At 50.7% G+C, this 21,799-nt stretch overlaps 1 protein-coding gene across 3 annotated transcripts in view; it reads right to left on the bottom strand.

Moving 5' to 3' along the window:
• MMEL1 (membrane metalloendopeptidase like 1) overlaps positions 1 to 13,646 on the bottom strand; it is a 42,513-nt gene extending 28,867 nt beyond the window's left edge. For all 3 annotated transcript variants that reach the window (XM_057556992.1, XM_057556987.1, XM_057556985.1), the window contains exon 1: positions 13,390 to 13,646. In XM_057556992.1, the coding sequence (XP_057412975.1) occupies positions 13,390 to 13,534 (145 nt within the window). In that variant the 5' untranslated portion in view covers positions 13,535 to 13,646. The remainder of the gene's footprint in view (positions 1 to 13,389) is intronic.
• Between the last annotated feature and the right edge of the window lie 8,153 nt (positions 13,647 to 21,799).

Consider the following 21,799-nt stretch of genomic DNA (forward strand, 5'->3'; position numbering starts at 1 on the left):
TCATTTGTTAGGTGTGGTGGGTTTTTGCCTTGCTCCTTCATCTGCTGTGTGTTTCCCTGTCTTCTCATTTTGATTAACTTACTGTGTTTTGGGTCTCCTTTTCGTAGGCTGCAGGTTTGTAGTTTCTGTTGTTTTTGGTGTCTGTCCCCAGTGGCTAAGGTTGGTTCAGTGGGTTGTGTAGGCTTCCTGGTGGAGGGGACTAGTGCCTGTGTTCTGGTGGATGAGGCTGGATCTTGTCTTTCTGGTGGGCAGGTCCACATCTGGTGGTGTGTTTTGGGGTGTCTGTGGCCTTATTATGATTTTAGGCAGCCTCTGTGCTAATGGATGAGGTTGTGTTCCTGTCTTGCTAGTTGTTTGGCATAGGGTGTCCTGCACTGTAGCTTGCTGGTCATTGAGTGGAGCTGGGTCTTGGTGTTGAGATGGAGATCTCTGGGAGATTTTCACCATTTGATATTACGTGGAGCTGGGAGGTCTCTTGTGGACCAGTGTCCTGAACTTGGCTCTCCAACCTCAGAGGCACAGCCCTGACACCTGGCTGGAGCACCAAGAGCCTGTCCTCCACATGACTCAGAATAAAAGGGAGAAAAAAAAGAAAGAAAGAAAGAAAGAAAGAAGAAGATAAAATAAAATAAAATAAAGTTATTAAAATAAAAAATAATTATTATGAAAAAAAAATTTTTAAAGTAATAATTTAAAAAAAAGGACAGACAGAACCCTAGGGCAAATGGTAAAAGCAAAGCTATACAGACAAAATCACACACAGTAGCATACACATACACACTCACAAAAAGAGAAAAAGGGAAAATAAAAATATCGTTGCTCCCAAAGTCCACCTCCTCAATTTGGGATGATTCGTTGTCTATTCAGGTGTTCCACAGATGCAGGTACATCAAGGTGATTGTGGAGATTTAATCTGCTGCTCCTGAGGTTGCTGGGAGAAATTTCCCTTTCTCTTCTTTGTTCGCACAGTTCCTGGGGTTCAGCTTTGGATTTGGACTCGCCTCTGCGTGTAGGTCGCCTGAGGGCATCTGTTCTTCACTCAGACAGGTTGGGGTTAAAGGAGCAGCTGATTCGGGGGCTCTGGCTCACTCAGGCCAGGGGGAGGGAGGGGTACGGATGAGGGGTGAGCCTGCGGCAGCAGAGGCCGACGTGACGTTGCACCAGCCTGAGGCATGCCGCTCGCATCTAATTTTAAGATGCTTCCTATTCCACTGGTTGTTTTGTCTATCTTTTGCACCGCCCTAGTCTCGAAGCTCCGCCACTGCTCCTCAGGCCGGTCCCCATGGGAGGCCGACATGGATGAATCTTAAGTGTATATTGCTAAGTGAAAGAAGCCAGGTTGAAAAACTAGGTACACTGATTCCAATTATATGACATTCTGGAAAAACAAAAATTCAGAGAGAGTAAACAGTGATTGCCAGCAGTTTGGTAGGGGATGTGATGCAGCGGTGGTGCTGGTGGGTGTGAAGAGGTGAAGCACAGGAATAGTTAGGGTAGTGAAATTATTCTAATACTGCAATGGTGAATACAATATATTAGGCACTTGCCAAAACCCACAGAACTTTATAACACAAAGAGTAAACCTTAATGTATGCAAATTTTACAAGAACATTTAGGAGGTCAGGGAATCCCAGGGTGAAATGCAGCATGAGAATCTAAATATATCACAGTGTGTGCAGTAACCTCACTAAAAAGGGGTAGAGGCACAAGGTGCTGAGCTAAATCAATTTGGAAATGAGTAGAAAAACTGTAAAACTGAAGGCAAAGGAGCTGTATGCAGTGCTGTGCTCTAGTTGATAAAGTTGTTCCCCATGGGAATACAGGTTAACAATTCTGAAACCACCATACATGTATGTTGGAATTGAGTAAGTAGGCAAATGGCTAGCAGAAGGCCAGGCGCATTACTGCTACAAGGGTAGTTACAGATAAGCAAGGGAGGAGGTAGAATATCCATGTGGTCATGGATTAGAGGTGGAGATATCAGTATAAACTCACAGTTAGCTTATAGACACAGATGGATACATACACAAATATTTATAGATCATCAGCTGAGAGTGACCAGAAGCAAAAACAACCCAAAAGCAATGAGCAAATAGGTACCTAGATCTTGGTTTCTAACACTATTGTCCAAAAAAAGGAACCAGCGATCCTTGGAGAAATGATTGATTCTGTAATTGGGGAAAGAAGTATACAAGGTGAACCTGGAACATCTTATAGTGCCACAAAGTAAGAAAGTGTTACCCTCCCCACCAAACCCCAAACACACAATGATAGGATATGTTGAAGGGGCACAGAAGCCAACTGACAGAACTTCCAATGGCCAAAGTTGGAACTATTTGAGCAACAAAATGAAGTAGTATTGGATTATAACTCAACGTATAAAATAAATATCCATGAGTCCATAATGACAAATTGTTTTTTTAAATTGTTGAATAAATAAAAAATGGGGGTGGTGGTGGAATAGACAAGTCTTCCAAACAGAAGAATTCCAAATAGATTACATAGATACTCCACCTCTAAGGATGTGTAGTGTAACTCCCCATGTAACTCATGCATGTGCTGCCTTCCTTCCAAAGAGGACAGTGTGGAAAGAGAGGGGACAAAGGTACCTATACAGTGGAAAAAGCTGACAAACACTACCTCAAGCCATGTGATCAAGGTTGACATCAACGTGGTAAGTCACTGAAATTATGTCCCCTTGGTCTGTAGGCTTCCTCCCCAAAACATCACCCCAGTCTGAACATCAGACAAATGACAGACATTCTACAAAATACCTGGCCAGTCCTCCTAAAAACTGTCAAGATCATAAAAATCAAGGGAAGGCTGAGAAACCATCACAGCCAAGAGTCCAAGGAGATTTGCCAACTAAATCATGTGGGGTCCTGGGACAGAAAACGACATGAAGGGAAAACTGAGGAAATATGAATAAAGCATGGACTGGGTTAATAGTAATATATAAACACTGGTTCATTACTTGTGACAGATGTATCACACTTACGTGATATAAGATTTGGTATGAAGTATATGGGAATTGTGTACTCTCTTTGCAATAATTCTGTAAATCTAAAGCTGTTTTAAAATTTAGAAAAGTTGGACTTTCCTGGTGGTCCAGTGGTTAAGACTCCATGCTTCTTCCAATGCAAGGGGTGCGGGTTTAATTCCTGGTCAGGGAACTAAGATCCCACATGCCATGCGGCATGGCCAAAAAAAAAAGAAAAAGAAAAAGAAAAAGAAATTTAGAAAAATTACTTTGAAACAACATGAGCAGAGGATCTGAGATCTGTGGAACCATAGTAAATAGCTTAACATCCATGTAGCTAGAGCCCCACAGGAGAATGGTATGAGTCAGCAATCTTTGAAGAGATAATGGCTAATAATTTTTCAAAATTGATGAAAGACATAAGTCTATAGATCCAAGAAGGGCAGTATATCCCAAGCAGGATGAATACAAAGAAAACCATGCAAGTAGCAGCATCAAGTCAAACTGCTGAGAACTACAGAGAACAAGATAGTCATAAAAACAGTCAGAGGAGAAAAAAGACATTAATTCATGGGAGCTACAAGAAGAGTGATGGCTGGCTTCTCATCACAAACAATGGTGGTCAGAAGACAATGGAACAAGCTCTTGAATGGCTGCTTGAAGAAAACAAACTAACTACCAACTTAGAATTCTATATCCAGCAAAAATATAGTTAAAAAGTGAAAGTGAAATAAAGACATTTCAGGCAAAAGCTGAGAGAATTTGTCTCCATTACACAGCACTCACTACAACAAATAACTAAAGAAAGTCTTCCCATAGAAAGAGCAGGTAACCAGTTGGGAGTCCAGGTTGGTGGGAAGGAATAAAGACCAGGACCAGAAAGGGGATCGCAGGGTAAACAGGGTGAATGAAGCATTGTGGGAACCCAAACAGTGCATCTGATTGATCTGCTTCCAGTCTAGTCAGACAAAACCAGAACAAACACCCAACATTGGGGTGGTAAGTTCATGCCTTCTCCATGCTGATGTCCCCCTCCCATTTCCTCCACTGCATTCCCAGCACGGGCTGCCGTAACCTCCTGGTTGGGGGAAATTCCTGGGGTAAGTTCATCTGATGCTACAGCTCAAGAGTTTCCTGAGGATGCAGTGGGCTCTTGAGAAAACATTTCCAAAATTGAATGAGACGAGATCACCATGTTTGTGCACTTTGCCTTTAACTTACACCACCTCATTTGTGAGGGTCACCACCTCCATTTTTCTGATGAGAAAACTGACAGGCATGTGGGGTGATGCACCCACGGCTGGTCACTAGCGACTGGTGGAGGTTGGACTTCCAGCACCCATATTCTCATTCAAAATCTGTTCTTCTGAGCAAGAGAAGAGGCAAACAGCAAGGCCTTTGACACAAAAGCTGAATAGAAATGAAGTCTTCCTCTAATGCTAAAATAGGATCAACAGGACACACAGCAAACAGACCCCAAACAGGGATATTTCCCCCCTTCATGATTCCAGAAGGGAGTAGACTTCCTTGTACCCAGTTGGCATGTGTCTACTCTTGTTCTTTTTTATATTTGCTTGAATAACTTCTGTAATATGCCAATTATTTTCACATAGACTCTCTACATTTAAAAAAAACCCCTGACATTTCCTTTGAAAGATCTGTTCTCCTAAAGGTTGGCCTTGATGTGAATAATTTGTTTCCTCTTTCTGTCTCTCTCCTCTTCCTGTCTCCATCTCTGTCTCTCCCTCCCTAACAAAAGAGGGCTACAAAGAACTTTATTGGGTGGAAAATAACTGTCTTCCCTGGAGAATGTATCATCACAGGCTGGTTGTCATGCAGGTATGGGGTGTGAGCTTACATGACCCTGTGGTCAAGGAAACCACAAGCTGAGAAATTAAATTTAGGCTGGTAGCATTCCCAGGTGCCTGATGGAAACAAACACACATATTCTCTGGAGGGAAACTTAGCCCAAGTAACAAAGGATTCTCGCAGATAAAGCCAATTTGAACATGGACTGAGGTTTATGAAAAGACCAGATTCCATGAGTGAGAAACAGCAAACAGCAGCACTAGAACCCCAAGGATCCATATTTTGGGATTATCTGACCCATAACATGTGAAAACTGGCATCACGGGCCCCAAACCTCAATGTCTCTCTGCATCTGTGCCTTTGCACATGCCATTGTAGTTGCTTCCCCTGAAGGGGCAGAGAATATTTCCTCTCTCTCTTCACTGTGGTTTTGCCCCTATGGCTTTGGTAATAGAATGAGGTGGAAATAATGTACTCCAGCTCTGAGCCCAGGCCCTAAGTGTGCTTCCACTTGTCCCCATGAGCTTCTGTATGGAAAGGGACATGCTTGCTGGTCCTTGTGGGAGGATGAAATTCATGGAACAGCTGCCCCAGCTGAGGCTGACCTACATCAGCTGAGCCCTGCAGCCTACTGATGGATGTGTGTCATGATAAATAAGTGTTGTTTTAAGCCCCTGAGTATTGGGGTGATTTGTTAGGCAGCAGTGGCTAGCTGATGCAGAAATAACCCAGGTATGTTTGAATCATTGAAAGAAATAAAAATTAAAAACAAGGGCAAAGAAAAAATTGAAAAAATCAATTTGTAAAAGAATCACTTGGAAACTCTAGAAATAAAAAACATGAAATTGTTGAAAATAATTTTTTTTTTTTTTAGAAAAAATCCAAAATGGATGGGTTAAGTGGCAGATACAACAGAGCTGAAGAGAGATTTAGTGAATTTGAATGTAGTTCTAAAGAATTTGCCCAGAATGAGGGGCCAAATCAAAGAGATGGAAACTTTTCTCTAAAAGATATGGAAGATAGAGTGAGAAAAATTGAGTGCATATGTAATCAGAATTTTAGGAGAAAATAAAGATAATGTGGGAGACAATATTAAAAAGACACACAAAAAAATAAAGATAATGTGGGAGACACAATATTAAAAAGACACACAAAAAAATAAAGATAATGTGGGAGACACAATATTAAAAAGACAGTGGCTACAAGTTTCCAAAATTAATAAATGTCATTAGTGCTCAGATTCAAGAATCACAACAGATGCAAAGCAGAATAAATAAAAAGAGCTTCATAGTTAGACACCTCATGGTAAAAATGCACAGTACCAGGGAGAAAACAGCTCAGAGGGGAAAAAGTTCATCTGACAAGAAGGCCGATTAGATTGAACCAGATTTCTGAACAGCAGCAATGGAAGTCAGAGACAGTGAAACTAAATCTTCAAGATATTGAGAACGTAACTAAGCCCAGATTTGTTTAACCAGTTAAACTATCACTGAAGGATGACTACCAAATAAAGTCATTTTCAAGTAAACAAAAATGAAGGTTTACAGTTGAAAGAGTATTTTAAAGCTGTGCTCCCCAAATCTGCCTGATCACAAGAAAGGCCTAACATGCTGGTTACAGTACAGATTCGGAGGTCTTGCCCTATAAGATTTCTTGGTTCTGCCCAGGTTGAGTCCTGTTATGGACTAAACTTTTGTATCTTCTCCACCCCCCCCCCCCACCATTCCTATGTTGAAGTCCTAACCCCCAACGTGACTGCATTTGGCGTTGGCACCTGTGAGGAGGTGGTGAAGGTTAAATAAGGTCGTAAGGGTGGGGCCCTGATCCAGTAGGGCTGGTGCATTATAAGAAGAGGAAGAGACACCAGAACTTGCTCTGCCCACCACATGAGGACACAGTGAGAAGGTGGCTGTCTGCAAGTCAAGAAGAGAGTCCTCACCAGGAACTGAATTGGCTGATACCCTGATCTTGGACTTCTAGGCTCCAGAACTAGGGGAAAATAGATTTCTGTTGCTTAAGTCACCCTGACTTATGGTATTTTGTTACGGTGGCCCAAGCAGATGGAGACAGGGTCCGAGGTCTGGATTTTTAACAATTGCCCCAGGTTACTCTGATTATCAAGCAAGTTCAACAAATGCTGTGTCCTAATCAGTGCTTCCCAAACTTTAGTGCAGATGAGTTACCTGGGGATTAAATGCAGATCCTAATCCAGTAGGCCTGGGATGGGCCCTGAGTTTCTGAATTTCTAACAAGCTCTCAGGTAAAGCCAACACCACTGGTCCATGGACACACTTTGTGTAGGAGTCTCCAAAAGCATGTACTTCAGAAAGAAGGAAAATGATTTCATAAGGGCTACCTGAGAAGTAGGAAGAATGATGAGCAAAGAAACTGATAAGGGACTTCCCTGGTGGCGCAGTGGTTAAGAATCCTCCTGCTGGGGCTTCCCTGGTGGCGCAGTGGTTGAGAATCTGCCTGCTAATGCAGGGGACACGGGTTCGAGCCCTGGTCTGGGAAGATCCCACATGCCACGGAGCGGCTGGGCCCGTGAGCCACAACTACTGAGCCTGCGCGTCTGGAGCCTGTGCCCCGCAACGAGAGGGGCTGCGATAGTGAAAGGCCCGCGCACCGCGATGAAGAGCGGTCCCTGCACCACGATGAAGAGTGGCCCCCACTTGCCGTAACTAGAGAAAGCCCTCGCACGAACCAAAGACCCAACACAGCCAAAAATAAAGAAATAAATAATAAAGTAGCTATAAAATTAAAAAAAAAAAAAAAAGAATCCTCCTGCCAATGCAGGGGACATGGGTTCAACCCCTTGTCCGGGAAGATCCCACATGCTGTGGAGCAACTAAACTCATGCACCACAACTACTCAGCCTGCGCTCTAGAGCCCGTGAGCCACAACTACTGAGCCCATGTGTCACAACTACTGAAGCCCGTGTGCCTAGAGCCCGAGGTCTGAAACAAGAGAAGCCACTGCAATGAGAAGTCCGCGCACCACAACGAAGAGAAGCCCCCGCTCGACGCAACTAGAGAAAGCCCGCACGCAGCAACGAAGACCTGACAACGAAGACCCAACGCAGCCAAAAGTAAATTAAAAAAAAAAAAAAGAAACTGATAAGGACTTGGGAAAATCGAAATTAAATTGAGTATATTAGAGAATGTTGCCTGTGTGCAGTAAATAAAAAATAAGATAGAAACCATGGACTTACCCACAATAACATGTGACCAGGGTGGAGGACGAGTTAAACTGTTCTAAATGCTTGTATTGTTTGTAAGAAATATGAAGATATTGACTAGCTGAATACTTTAAGTTAAATATGCATATAAAATTTAAGGTATATTACTTCTGCTTTCCACTTATGACATCAAAAGCCAACTAGAGTATCATTCCCTTTCTAGCAACAGGAAAAATCCAGATAGTCTACAGAAGTCACAGCTTTTCTGGAGCTCCTCTAGGACCTGAGGTAAGAGGGTGACCAGGAAAACAGAGTGACACGTCCCACCAAGCAGAACTGAGAACTCTGACAGGACCTAGGCGTAAGAGACAGTCACCACACAAGTGGGTAAGAAGAAATCAGCTAACATTTTAACGAATTCTTGAAGGTCAAGTGTGAGTTAGTTTGTCAGCTTGTGGGACAGCTGCAGCCTCAACACAGGGGGATTTTGCACTCATTCACCAGCTATTTCCATGGATCCTTACCAGGTGCCAACGAGAAAAACTGGGGCAGGTCTCAGAAGACCAGAGAGTCCCCCTCAGTGGCACAGGCATGCAGGAGGTTATCTGCTTCTGCTGGGGTGCCAGCAAGAGGCGTCTCCTGCTTGCCTGGACCCTCCTCTTGTAGGAAGCAAGAGCTTTAAACCACTGAGGGGAGGGTAGTAAACCCTCTCACTTCCATGGACCCTCTCACTTCCATGGACCATGGACTTCCATGGAAAACCTACTGGCCCGGAGGAGAGTCAGATGTAAAAATCCTCTGCTCATGGGAGAGGCACAGGAGACCCCTGTGGGCCCAGGATCCTAGACTGACATCAAGCTGAGGTCTGCTGCCACTAGGAGAGGGGCAGGGGACTCAGGCATAAGGCAAAGTTTGATGGACATGGGGATCAGGGCAGGGTTACTGAGACAGCCCCACTCCAAGACTGAGACGGGGCCAGGACACCAGAGATTCCCCCATCCCAGCATGAGCCAAGCTCTAAAAAGCAAAGGGCAACCTACCATCTGTGGAGGGGCAGAGGCATGGAGAGAACCCCTCTGTGTTGCACACATCCAGGGACTGCTGAGAGCTGAGGCTGGGGCAGGAACAGCGGGGAACCTCTGGCCCCCCTGGGCCCATTTCTCTAAGCACAGGTAATCATTGCTCACAGCCAGAGAAAGGTGAAGTCTGTGGTGCACCGAGGGTGACAAAAGTGAAAACAAAACCCCAAATCAGCTGACTCCTGACTAGATGGATTCAATCTCTCACACTAACAGACTGACAGAACAACTGTGCTTGTTTCTGGGTGCAAATGCTGTTTAGTCTCTGCTCTTTCTCTGGATGTTTAGCATTCAGTAAAAATGTATGACACACACACACACACACACACACATATACACACACAGGCAAGAAAAAGCAATCCATTGCCGTGAGATAAAGTAATCAATAGAACTAGACTCAGAGATAGCTCAGATATTGGCATTATCAGAGGACTGCAAAATAACTATGGTTAATTTGTTAATATGTTTCCATCTAATGGAAAAGGTGGATAACATGCATGAACAGACAAGAAATTACAACAAAGAGATGGAAACTATAAAAAAGAGGGAAATGAAAATATCAGAAAGAAAAAGCATGTTATCAGAGATGAAGAATTCCTTTGACTGGCTGACCAGCACACTGGATACAGCTGAGGAAAGAACCAGTGAACCTGAAGACTAATTAGGGTCAAACTCTTCAAACTGTATCACAAAGAGTAAAAGAATGAACAAAATCTGAACAGGGCACCCAAATACTGTGGGATAATATCAAACCACCCCACAGATATGTATATAGAGTCTGAGAGAGAGAGAGGAGAGAGAGAGAGAGAGAAAGAGAGAGGGTGGGGGGAAGGGGCAGGAGAGAAATGAAACTCCCTAAACAAGATAGCTATTAATGATAAGAAAACAAAATAATAACAAGGAAAGGAAATGTAATCCAACTGTTCTTCATAGCTCAGCTGTGAAAAATACTCAGTAGAACTATTGTAATGATGCATATTGATTTATCCAAAAGCAATGATGTACCTATACTGGGACAGTGGAAGCCTGGGTGGCTTAAGGAACTAAATCTGCCTCCCATTCGGGATGTCAGTAACAATACTGATAGGGAATCAATGACAAATCTAATATTTTATTATTAAATCTGATCATAGATAGCATGACAGACATTTTTCTAAGTGTTATTGATGTATTAAATCATTGGACCCTCCAGTAAGCCTCTATGTTATGTTCCATTTTACAGATAAGGAAACTGAGGCACAGAGGTGTGAAGAAAACCTTCCAAGGTCACACAGCTGGGATCTGGGGGGCTGGCAAGCCCAACCAGGCTGTCAGATTCAGGAGCCTGGGTATTAACCACAACCTTACGATGCCTCCCTGTGATCTAACACTGACAATAAAGAGAGAAGGGTCCAAAGATGAGGCTTAGACACTCCAGTCCAGGGTTTGGCAATATTTTTCTGTAAAAGGCCAGACAATTATGTTTTAGCCTTTGTGAGCCATATACAGACTCTGTCTCACCTATTCAACTTAGTGCTTGTAGCCTGAAAACATCCATGGACAATACATAAGTGAGTAGATACAGCTGTGTTCCAATAAAGCTTTATTTACAAAAACAGGCAGTGGGCCAGATTTGGCCCACAGGCCATAGTTTGCAGACCTCTGCACTAGACAATGAATATGGCTCTTTCTGAGGAGTAGAATTCCAGGAGGCAGGATTGTGGGTGTAGGATTGTATTTTCCACTCTTAAGTTTTATTTAAAAAACACTCAATTTTCTGAAAAAGGTTTATCTATAACTTTTGAAATAAATATTAAAACAAAAAATCTAAGGTAACCATTAAAAGGATTAGAAATATAAAACTTTCAAGATAGTTGCAGGAAAACAGAGTGAAAAATAATAGATCAATCCAAAAGAAGGCAAGGAAAGAGAAAGAAGAGGTATTAGAAACACAAAAGAACACAACAGAAAAAAATCATACATTTCTGTGTGAATACACATAGACTAAATCCTCCAGGTACTAGATGGAGACAAAATCCAGCTGTACACGGTTCCAAAAGACACACCTAAAGCTAAATAGACAAAGTCTCAAAGAAAAAGAATGGAAAAAAGAGAGAACAAATGCTAATTCATATCAGACAAAACAGAATTTAAAACAAAACATATTAAGGCAAAAGGCACTGTTAAGATATAAAAGGGCGCTACATAATCATACAGAGTGAAGACACACTGATTCTAAATTTGCATCCACATAATAATGTGGCTTTTTTTTTTTTTTTTGGCCACATCCTCGGCAGTGAGAGCATGGAGTCCTAACCACTGGACAGCCAGGGAATTCCCATAGCTTAACCTTAAAATACACAAATTAATACTTGGCATAACTACAAAGAAAATTGATAGTTCTCTAGGGCAAGGTTTTAGCACACACATCTTTCAATAATTGAAAGTTCAAGAAAATGGAAAAAACCAAACATATAGACGATTTGATTGACCTAATGGATGCATCTAAACCTCTGTCTCTATCTCCACTTTCACCTGACGGTGATTGTGTGCACTGCACGTGCACACGTGGATTATTTATAAAACTGACCGTATATTAGCCCTAAAACAAGCCTCAGCAAATACCAAAGAATCAATATCACATAAACCACAGTTGCTGACAACAATGCAATTAAATTAGAAACCAATTTAAAAAGGTAACTAAGAAAAAGTCTCCAAGCATCTAGAGATTTTAAAAAGAGAGATTTCTAAATAACTCATAAATCAATGAAAAAAAAAACAAACAAACCAGAGTGGATGAGAAAGTATTTAGAAATAAATAATAATGCAGCATTTAAACTCTTCCACGGGCTCCATCAGGACCTGAGGCCGAGATCGGCTTGGGTCATTTCGGGGGGTGGCGGCACAGGAGTCCTGCCTGAGGGGCCCTGGCAGAGACCCCACTTGTACTTAGGGGACCACGAGGAGGAGGCAGGCTGGGCAGGGAGGGTCCCTGCTGTCAGGGTGGTACCACCTAGATGAGGACTGGGGTGGGGCGGGGGGTCAGCCCTGTCCCCTGGCAGACTCTCAACCAGGTGTTTGAGGCCCAGCAGTCCTGGACAGAGGTTCCCTGGGGTCTGGGCTCTCCAGGGCTCTCCAGGGCTCTCCGAGCAGTGAGCGGTCCCTCCCCACGGCCTGTGCCCATGGAGATGAAGTGTCCATTGACCCTGCCAGGAGACCCGGAGGGGCCAGAGACGGCAGCGGCTGGCGGGGTCCGGCCAGGCACCTGGTCAGGTGGGAGCAGCGCTGGGCAGGGGCCGCCCACCACATCTGCAGGCAGCACCCGCTTCTGGTTCTCAGAAACAGCCTTGCCCAGTGATGGATGGATGGTCCCATTACTTCTTAAAGTAGAACATTAAGCTTCTTAAAGTAGAACATTACTTTGTTCTAGTAACAAAGCCTGTGCTGCGCTACTGTTGGGGCCATGGGGAGGGCTTCCCCTGCAGATCCTCCTGAGTCCTGAGCCCACCTGGCCACGCACCCACCCGCAGGAGGAACCAACTGCACCTCCCAGCCATGCCCGAGGCTGTGCCTGCCGGGAGAAAGGTGCCTCTGGGATTTGACCCGGGCCACCTGGTGCCCAGGCGCAGGCACGCGAGCACCTCCCCCCGCCCCCGCAGTGCCTCCTGACCCAAGGGCGGAACAGTCCAGGCTCCTCCACGTTGGCCTTGGGGAGACGGGGGAGGGAGTGTGAGCGGGGGTGCTCCTGCAGGGTGGCCCTGGCATCCCCACCTCCTTAGGACCCCGGCCTGGCCCCACCCACCACTGTGCAAAAAGCAGAGCCTGGGAAGCCACGAGGCCCCGGGGACCCAGGCCTTCAGGAGGCCAGGAGGGGGATCCCAGCAGGTTCTCCGCAGGATGGCAGCCCGGGAGGCGGCAGGCGAGCCCCGCTGGCTGGAGGGATGCTGGGCCGCGGGTCCCCAGCGCTGGAGCGCGGGCTCCTGCTGCTGGGCCGGCCGGGAACTGCAGCGCCCTGTGCGGCAGGGGAGGGGAGGGGCCGCGCAGATGCGGCGGGGGGAACCGCTCTGCCGCGTCTCGGGAGTCCCGCAGGGGCCCGCCAGCTCAGAGCCGGCAGAACCAGCCTTGTGCCAGCCGGCGCCTGGGCAGAGCCTTCTGGAAGGTCTCCGGCCCCCGCAGGTCAGTGCCCCTTCTCTCCGGGCTGCAGCACAGCCCGGCAGCCCCCGGTGCCCCGAGCAGACCCCACCTGCCCGCTCGATGGCTGGCTTACCCAGGTGGGCGGGCACGCAGGCGTTGCCGAGGCCGCGTGGGGAAGAGGGTTGAGCAGGGTGTCGGTGGCGCCCGAGGGGAGGGGCGCCCTCACTCACCTCTTCTGTCGGCGTAAAGGAGGCCCAGGGCGACCAGGGCGCCAGTCACTAGGAGCAGCAGCCCTCCCTCCAGGAAGCCTCGGTGCTTCTGCCCTGCGCGGCCTGCGGTCTCCACCGTCCCCGCCCGGCTCTCGGGCTTTCTCATTGCAAGTCTCTAGATGGGGAAAGCGCGCAGCTGAGAAGCCCCAAGACCAAGGCCAGGGGCGGCTTTCACCCAGCCTGGGGCGCCAGGGCCGGGAGGACGCGGTGGGGAGCTCCTGAGGCCCTGCCTGCCGCTGGCGGGTGCTCAGCACCTCTCTCCATCCCCAGGCCACAGCCGGCCGGTGCCTGAGGGCTTTCCTCTCTCTCCCAGGGCCAGAGTCTGAGTGCCGGGGGGTGGGGCAGGACTGGCCTGCTGGCCCTGGTGGCCGTCCCTTCTGGAGGCAGTCCCCTCCAAGCTTGTTCTCTGGCAGGGGCTGGTCCGGGGCCCCTCCGCTCACAGCTCGCGGTGGGCACGCGGGACCCAGAGGCCCAGCTCCCAGGCTTGTCAAGGGGCTTCTGCAGCGGAGCCTGCCTGGGTTCTTGTGCTGAGGGGGGGGGTCCGGGAGCTGGGGGCCTGGGTGCATCAGGGACACGCTCTGGAAGGTGGCTTGGGCCACTGGGCTCCCTGCCCACTGTTCCTGCCTGGAGCCCGAGGGGCAAGGGGGAGGCGAGAATGACTGGAACCTTCGCAGAGGTGACCGCGCAGGGCATGACGGGCCCCGGCAGGGCAGCCCCAGGGATCACCTGGCTGGCCCGCAGTTCCCGCCGTCCCCCCACCCTGTCACTACAGAAGGGACGCCTTCTCCAGCCAGCCAGGCGGTGACAGCCAGGCGATGACAGCCAGGGCTGCTGCTGTGTGCAGGAGAGGGTGTGCTGCTCCCGTCAGGTGGGGACAGCGGACCAAGGGCTGCACGTGCTCCCTGGTGCGTGTGAGGGAGGATGTGTGCCCGCACAGGCGTGCACGTGCTCCTGGGTGTATGTGTGTGTGCTCGTGTGCATGCCTCTGTTGCTGGCACACAGAGCCCTGACCCAGAAATGTGCCCGGGCCCCGGGGGAGCTTCAGCCCTCACACAAGCTCACACTCCTGAGGTGGGGGTGGGAGCCCAGCCCCGCCCCAGGACAGAGGACAGACCCTGTCCCACCCGCCCGTGGGCAGGTAAGCGCAGCCCGGAGATCGCCCAGGGCTGGGTTAGCTGTTCTCACCTGCCAACACCTGTCCCGACTCACTGGGGGGTGGGGGGGTGGGTCTCTCAACCTCCGGCATCACCTGTCACGTGAACCAACCAGAGAGGAGAAGCCAGGCCTGCTCTGATCTCAGGAGCCTCCTCGGCCCCCATCACCCGTCTCTGCACTCCCCACCCCGGATCCCCACCTGACCCCCTCTCCCATGGAAGTCCATGCTCAAGGTCACCTCAGCTAGGCCTTCTCCGGGTCCGGCCCCTACCTGCCCCCAAACCTGACCTGCTTCACCACCTCACCTACGGTTCAGCCTCTACGGCCCTTATTTCTATTTCTGTTGCCCACCGCCCCCTTGGGAACGTCAGTGCCGGGGGAGGGGGCTCCTTCTGCCTGGTCCCCGGGACCTAGACGGGTGCCCACGACCTTGGAGGCATCCATCGACGACTGTCGAATGAATGAACGGCTGGGTCTGAGCCTCGCCTGGCACTTGTGGCTCTGGGGTCACCAGCGCCTTCCTTCTCTGATCAGAACTAAAGACTCCGCTCATCACTCAGTTAATCCACTTCACTCTGTCCGCTGACTTCCGGGGTGCTGGGCTGCCTGCCCCACGGCCTGGGAAATGGGCCGGCGCTTGGAGAGTGTTCCCCCGGCCGCACTGCCCAGGAAAGCTGGCCCGGCTCACCTGCGGGTCACTCAGACAGGCCGCTACCCACAGGCAGGTCTCCGAAGGCTGGTGGGTCGGGAGGGCTCCCAGGGCTGGGGCTGTGAGAGGCCGGTGCGGCTTCCGGGCCTCCTTTGTGATGCGGGCTTGGGTTCTCTGGAGGCCTGGACCCGCCCCCTGCTCACAGCTGGCAGGTTCCATCCGGGTTTGGTGTGGGGGGAGGGGGCTCGAGGCTCCCTGATGAGCGGTGTCCCTCGGAAGCTGAGGGCCCCGCCTCCTGCCCCTCCTCCCTCCTTCTGGACCCCTCAGTCCGAAGGGGCCGCAAGGCTCCTGGGAAGGACGGCCAGACCCCTCTCCTCACCCTGCCCACCTTGCCCGAGAGAGGTCGGAACCAGAGAAGCACCCTGGCCGCAGGGTCCTTTCCCTTCCATCTCCAGTGAGGCTGGTGGGCTCTGGGGGTCTTGCCGGGGTGTCAGGGAAGGAGGCATCCCTGCTCATCATGATGGGGGGGTCCCCACCCAGAGACACCCACATTCAGCTGGCGTGGGGCTCGGCTGCCTCTCCGCCCCTGGGGTGTCTCGAGGCTCAGACCCTAACCCCTAGGAGGCAGGCGGCCCTGGCTGGGGGACAGGAGGGGCCCTCCGGGCTTTGCAGAGGCACCCCAGTGCTTCAGAGCATTAGGCGGGCGTCCCTGGCCCAGGGGTGGGGGCCGGGTTGGGGGGCTCTGCGTGGAGTAGGCCCCTGTCAGGACCCAGATGTCCCTTCTTTGGGCCCGACTCGGTCATCAGCATGGTTCTGCCTCCGTTTCAGAATCCCACGGGTGGAGGGATCCTCCCAGGCCCCTGGGACCCTGTAAGGGTGTCCAAGGCCAGGGACCAGGCCACAGAGCCAGGGGTCTGAGGGTAAACAGCCACTCGTGCCACCCCCTCACCAGAAGGCCCGCACTGGGTCTCGTTGGAATATTCCAGTCCACGTTCAGGTGGCCTCTTAGGTTGGCCCCCTCCCTGGGAGGAGGGCAGCGCTTCAGGGGCTCAGATCCAGAAACCACCCTGACCCCCAGGCAAGGCTCTCCTCAGCCCCCCGGCTGCCCTGGCAGCCCTCCACTCCCCCGAACAAACCCAGCCAGAGCAGGGAGCTGTCAGCCTGGCCTGGAAGCTGTCTGGGCTGCTGGCCTGAATGGCGATGAGGTCAAGGTCAGGGGACTGAGAAGCTGCAACTGCCCTTCCTGGGAGCCAGAGATGGGTCAGGGTCCAGCCTGCCAGCTAGAGACTCCTTCCCAGAGTGTGACGGCCCTGGGGACCCACGCTCGATGCAGTGCAGCCAGAGCGGCCCCCATCCCTGCCAGAGGCTGCTTGGATGCAGGGGCTGGCCGGTCTCCGGAGCTCAGCTGCGCTTTCCCACCCACACTGCCCCGTTCTGGGTCCTCCCCATCTGTAGCTCCATCAGTGAAAGATAGAAACTGTGAGGGAGCAAGGAGCCTGGGGTCCTGGCCCGGCCTTCTAGCAGGCACTGGGCTGAGGCCGGCAGGTTCTGGGGGGAACCAAGCCTAGCAGTGCTGGCTCCCTTCCAAGAGAAGCTGGGAAGCGGGGCGGGGGAGTCCACAGGCCAAGGAGCTACAGACGCCCAGCCCCAGCTGGGTCCCTAGACAGACAGCGACCCAGCTGCTCAGGACACCTCCACCAGGTGGATTTTAGTCCTTCCTCCTGGGTGAGCTCAGAGGCCAGTGCGGGCTCCCTGCCCACCCCTCCCTGTCTCTCAGGCAGTAGATGCGGGATGTGGAGGTCTGAGGCCCAGCCTCGGCTCTGGGGTCCAAGAAGGCAGCCTCCCGTGAGGGTAGGGGGTGGGCATCCCTTCCCTCATCAGTCCTGGGACCATGGCAGCCAGGGAGCAGCCTCTGTTACCCTGTAGACGCCTGCCCTTCACTGCTGGGTCCAGTCCTTCCCTGCCCCACGCTCTCGGGCTGGGTGGTCTGGGGTAGGTCCTGTCCTCTGCAGGAAGCCCAGCATCCCTTGGCAGGCGTGTTTCTGGGCCTCAGCACGACGGGAACCGGACCTCTCCTGGCCCTGCCCATCCACGCTCCAGGCAGGCACGAGGTGCCCCGCTTGGAGAAGACCTCCAGGCTGGAAGAGGTTAAATAGTTTTTTTTTTTTTTTTTCTTAAATTTATTTATTTTATTTATATATTTTTGGCTGTATTGGGTCTCCGTTGCTGCGCGCGGGCTTTTTCTAGTTGTGGCGAGAGGGGGCTTCTCTTCGTTGCGGTGCGTGGGCTTCTCATTGCGGTGGCTTCTCTCGTTGTGGAGCACGGGCTCTAGGCACACGAGCTTCAGTAGTTGTGGCACGCGGGCTCAGTAGTTGTGGCTCGTGGGCTCTAGAGCACAGTCTCAGGAGTTGTGGCGCACGGGCTTAGTTGCTCCGCGGCATGTGGGATCTTCCCGGACCAGGGCTTGAACCCGTGTCCCCTGCATTGGCAGGCGGATTCTTAACCACTGCGCCACCAGGGAAGCCCGGTTAAATAGTTTTGAGGCAGTTGGAGACCTGGGATGAGAGCCGGGCCTCTGGGAGCCCCCACACCCCTCCCTGCTCGCTGCGTCCTGAAGCCAGGCCTTGGGCCTCCTGGGCAGAAGGGAAGGGGCCAAGGTGGTCTGACTCTGCCCCAGGGGTCCATCACTGAGCGCCCAAACCAGGCCCAATAGCTGGAACGTTGGTCCCCTCCCCTACAAGGTTTGTCACGGAGTCAGAGGAGAAGACAGATGTGCAATGTCTGGCCCAACAGTGTGGTTGGGAAACACCTGGGGGCGGGAGGGGCCCGTGCCAAGGGGCGGGTTGCCTGTCTTGGAGCTCGGCTGCTACTTCCATGATCCCTTGAGTTATTTTACCCCCATAACTAACTGTTCTTTATATTAAATTCTCGCTATTTGAGTCACAGGGTGTGGTTTCTGTCTCCTGAGTGGACCCTGATGACACATAAACTGGCACTAGGAGTGGCCCCAGGAGATGCCTCCAGAAATGGGGTTTGGGGACTGGCCTGGTTGTGTCCTTGGGCCTGAGGCCATGGGAGATGTGACTCTGGCACGTGGTGGCTTTGGGAGTGACCAAGCTGCCACCGAACTTGGCTGTGATGTGACAGCTGAATCTGGGCCTCGGGAGCTGAGGGCTGCCCCCACTGTTGATGGAATGACAGCAGCCGCGAGGTCCCTGGTGTCCTGGACACTTGCGAGCTCAGGTCTGCACTCAGCTCCAGCCACAGCCCTCAGAGTCCCTCATTCCTCACCAGCACGGGGCTGATGTGGCTAAAAGTCAAACGCAACATTTGATCCTGTGAGTAGGACAATCCCAGCAGTGTTGGTGCCTTCACAGCCTCACCAAGTTTCTTACGAGAAAGTTCGGGCATTGATTGGGAAGGAATGGGACCCTGAAACGAGGGATGGGGTGTCTGGTCGGGCTCAGATGAAGCTGAGGACCTTGAACCCCCGGGGTCCGCTGAGCCCCTCCAGGGCCTGAGGAGATGAGTCCTTCTTCACTATAAACCCTGTGAGAACCTCACGTCGATCAGGTGCCTAGAAAGAGTATCCTCATTCTACTCAACCCCCAGCCCCTGCTGACCCCAGACCCATAAGCAGGATCCAGTCTCAGTGTGCTCAGGGTGGGGGAAAGTACGAAATCTGTCCCAGAAGGAAGTAGCATATCCACCCAAACACTTTCAAGATCTAATTAACTGACACTGAGGAACCTGAGGATTATGTGTGGGGATTGGGTCTAGGGGTGTCAGACCACAGTGGAGGGAGCCTGGCACTGGGCCGCGTTGGCTCCATTCACATGGGTGCACCTGCCGAAGATTCTGAACTTGTGTGTTGGCTCACGGCAGCTGTGGGTAGTGACTCTATCTGGACTTAATGGTGGTCTGTAGCCAACGAAGCTGAGGTGCCAGAACCTCCCTCGTGTGCCGTAGAGGAAGGAACCCAAAGGCGCAGGGAGATGACATGTTGGAGTGGACTTATCACGCGTGACCCGGGCCCCTGCTACAGACCCAGGAAGGGGCACGGGACTTACTTTCTCCTTAGGTCTATTTCTGTGATAAACTATATGAACAACTTTCTTAATTTTGAACTATCCTTGCATTCCCGTGTACGTTGCTTGTGGTGTGTTATTCTTCTAACGTGCTGTTGGATTCAGGTTTGTTGGTATTTCATTTAGGGTTTCTGAACTGGAAATCTCTAAATGAAATTGGTTTGTGGCTTTCATTTGGTTGAGATTATGCTTTCTTCAAAAAAGAACTTGGGAGGGAACTATAGTCACTATTTTGTAATAAACTATAATGGAAAAGAATCGAAAGAATACAGATATATACACATATAACTGAATCGCTTTGCTGTACACCAGACACTAACACAATATTGTAAATCAACTATACTTTGATAGAAAAAAAAATAACTTGGAAGCTTTTCTTCTTTTTTCTTGGCTATGAAGGAGTTGAAAGCAATTACGAGTTGACTGTTCTTTAAAGGCTGGCAGATCTTCCCTGACACCATCTGGAACCGGAGCTGCTTTGGGGAAAGCTCCCTAACAACCTTCTGTTTCCCTCCACGGTAATTGTCCTGTGTAATTTTTACGTCTACTCTGGAGTTAGTTTAGTTAAATAATGTTTTCCTAAGAACCTATACATTTCATCCAGGCCTTCAAATTTATTTGCACAGAATTGAGAAAAGTAATGCCTTATGATTCTTTAAATTTCCTGTTATTTTGTCCTTATTACTTTAAAAAAATTTGTCTTTGTGCTTTTTCCATCTTTCTAGATTAAGTTAGCTACTGGTTCATCTATTTGATTTTTGAAGAATTGTATTTTGCATTTCTGAGTTCTTCCATTTTTCTATTCCTAATTCATTACTTTCTGCTCCTATTGTTACTAATTCCTACCTGCTGATTTTCTCTATTTTACTGTCTTTTTTTAACTTCTCAAGATGAGGATGTGCTTCCTATTCGTTGGTCAGTTATATCCTCAGGGTGTGAACTTCCCTCTGGACACTGTATCCCTTAGGGGGCTTCCCTGGACTATTTTTGTCACTGTTATTTTTTCCAACATTCTGCAATTCCAGATTTGATTTCCTGTTGGATCCAAGAGGTGTTTCACCTGCAGGGAATTTAAAAAAATTAATTTATAGCTTCATCGTCTTGAGAGTAGGTAATGCTCTCTATACCACATCATAAACATTTTCTTGGTACCCTGAAACGTGATTTTGAGAAAACAAGGTGCGGCATCTGCTCTGGGGGAAGAGTCTGATTTATATCAGACCCGCCTGGTCATTCCGCTACGGAGGCCGCCCGGCGTCCGCTAGTCCTTGGCCACTTGAGTGCCACGACGGGAGGCTGGGACAGCGGCCTCACACGTACCTGCAGATGTGAGAACGACCCCCTGCCCAGGTGGAGGTGGGTGAGGACGACTCGGGGCAGGGCCGACTTTGCCCGTGGAGCTGGGAGAATGAGCCCCTCTCTGCAGGTCCCGTAGGCCTGTCTTCTGTTAAAGCTGCCCGGAGAGCCGGGAGCTTGGGCGTGGTTCCCAGACATCCCAGCTAACTTGACTGTGACCACGTGTGAATCTTTGGACCTTTCCAGCCTCAGCTTTCAGACCAGGACGAGCTTACTTTAGCCTCCAGGGAGAAAAAGAAAGCAGTAACACACGTGAAAAGCTTCGGGGAGATGCGCTCGGTGGTGAGGGGCTTGATAGCAGTTAGCTCCACCTTCCCAGCTTCTGCCCTGGAGGAGGGCGGAGAGGAAGCCGCAGGCTGAGAGGCCCACTTGTGAGCAGTCCTGGCGCCCCGCAGGGGCAGGCGATGAGGCCAGGCGGCCAGGCTGCAGGGAGAGGGCTGCCCTCTGTGCCCTCTGTCGGGACACATCCAGGCCCGGCTTCTCAGCCTCCAGCTCAGCAGTGAGGAGCCGGGGGTGGGAGGCACGTCGGGGGCTCTGCAGAGCATCAGGTCCTGGAGAGCTGTGGTGCGTCGGGCACCCGCAGGCTCAGCGTGAGGAGCTCTGGCCTTGAGGGGACGGATGAGGGCAGGACATCTTGGGGGGAGGACAGCAGGGGCGAATGCACCCCCTGGCCCCTGGCTTTACCCGATGGCCTGTCCAGCAGTTGCGTTCGTGGAGAGAAAAACTGTGTAACTCGGACCTGGCTTCTTTGAAACCCCCGGTGATGGGACAAGGGTGGGCTTCTCCTCTCCCTCCAGGAGAGAAGGTTTTCCAAGCAAACTGTGGTGGGCGGGGGTGGCTAAGTTTAATCCACGTAGGAAGCGCCTTGCCATCAGGCGGCTTTGCCGGAGGCCTGCCGAGTAGACGCCTGGCTGCCCTGCGCGTCGGGGCCCCTCGGGGGGCGGAGGGCTCTGCACGGCAGGTGGGGGAGGAGGCACTGGGTTCCCTGGAGAGCAACCTTGATGAAAGCGTGGGTTCGGGGCCCAGCTTGGGAGTTTTGCCCTTGAGGGGGCCCAGGCCCTGCAGGAGGCTGGCCCGAACGTCAGGCCAGGGTCAAGGGCTGCTTCACACCTGGAGGAGGGCT

Source organism: Balaenoptera acutorostrata, chromosome 1 (genome assembly GCF_949987535.1).
Source record: "Balaenoptera acutorostrata chromosome 1, mBalAcu1.1, whole genome shotgun sequence".
In the NCBI taxonomy this organism is placed as follows: domain Eukaryota; kingdom Metazoa; phylum Chordata; class Mammalia; order Artiodactyla; family Balaenopteridae; genus Balaenoptera; species Balaenoptera acutorostrata.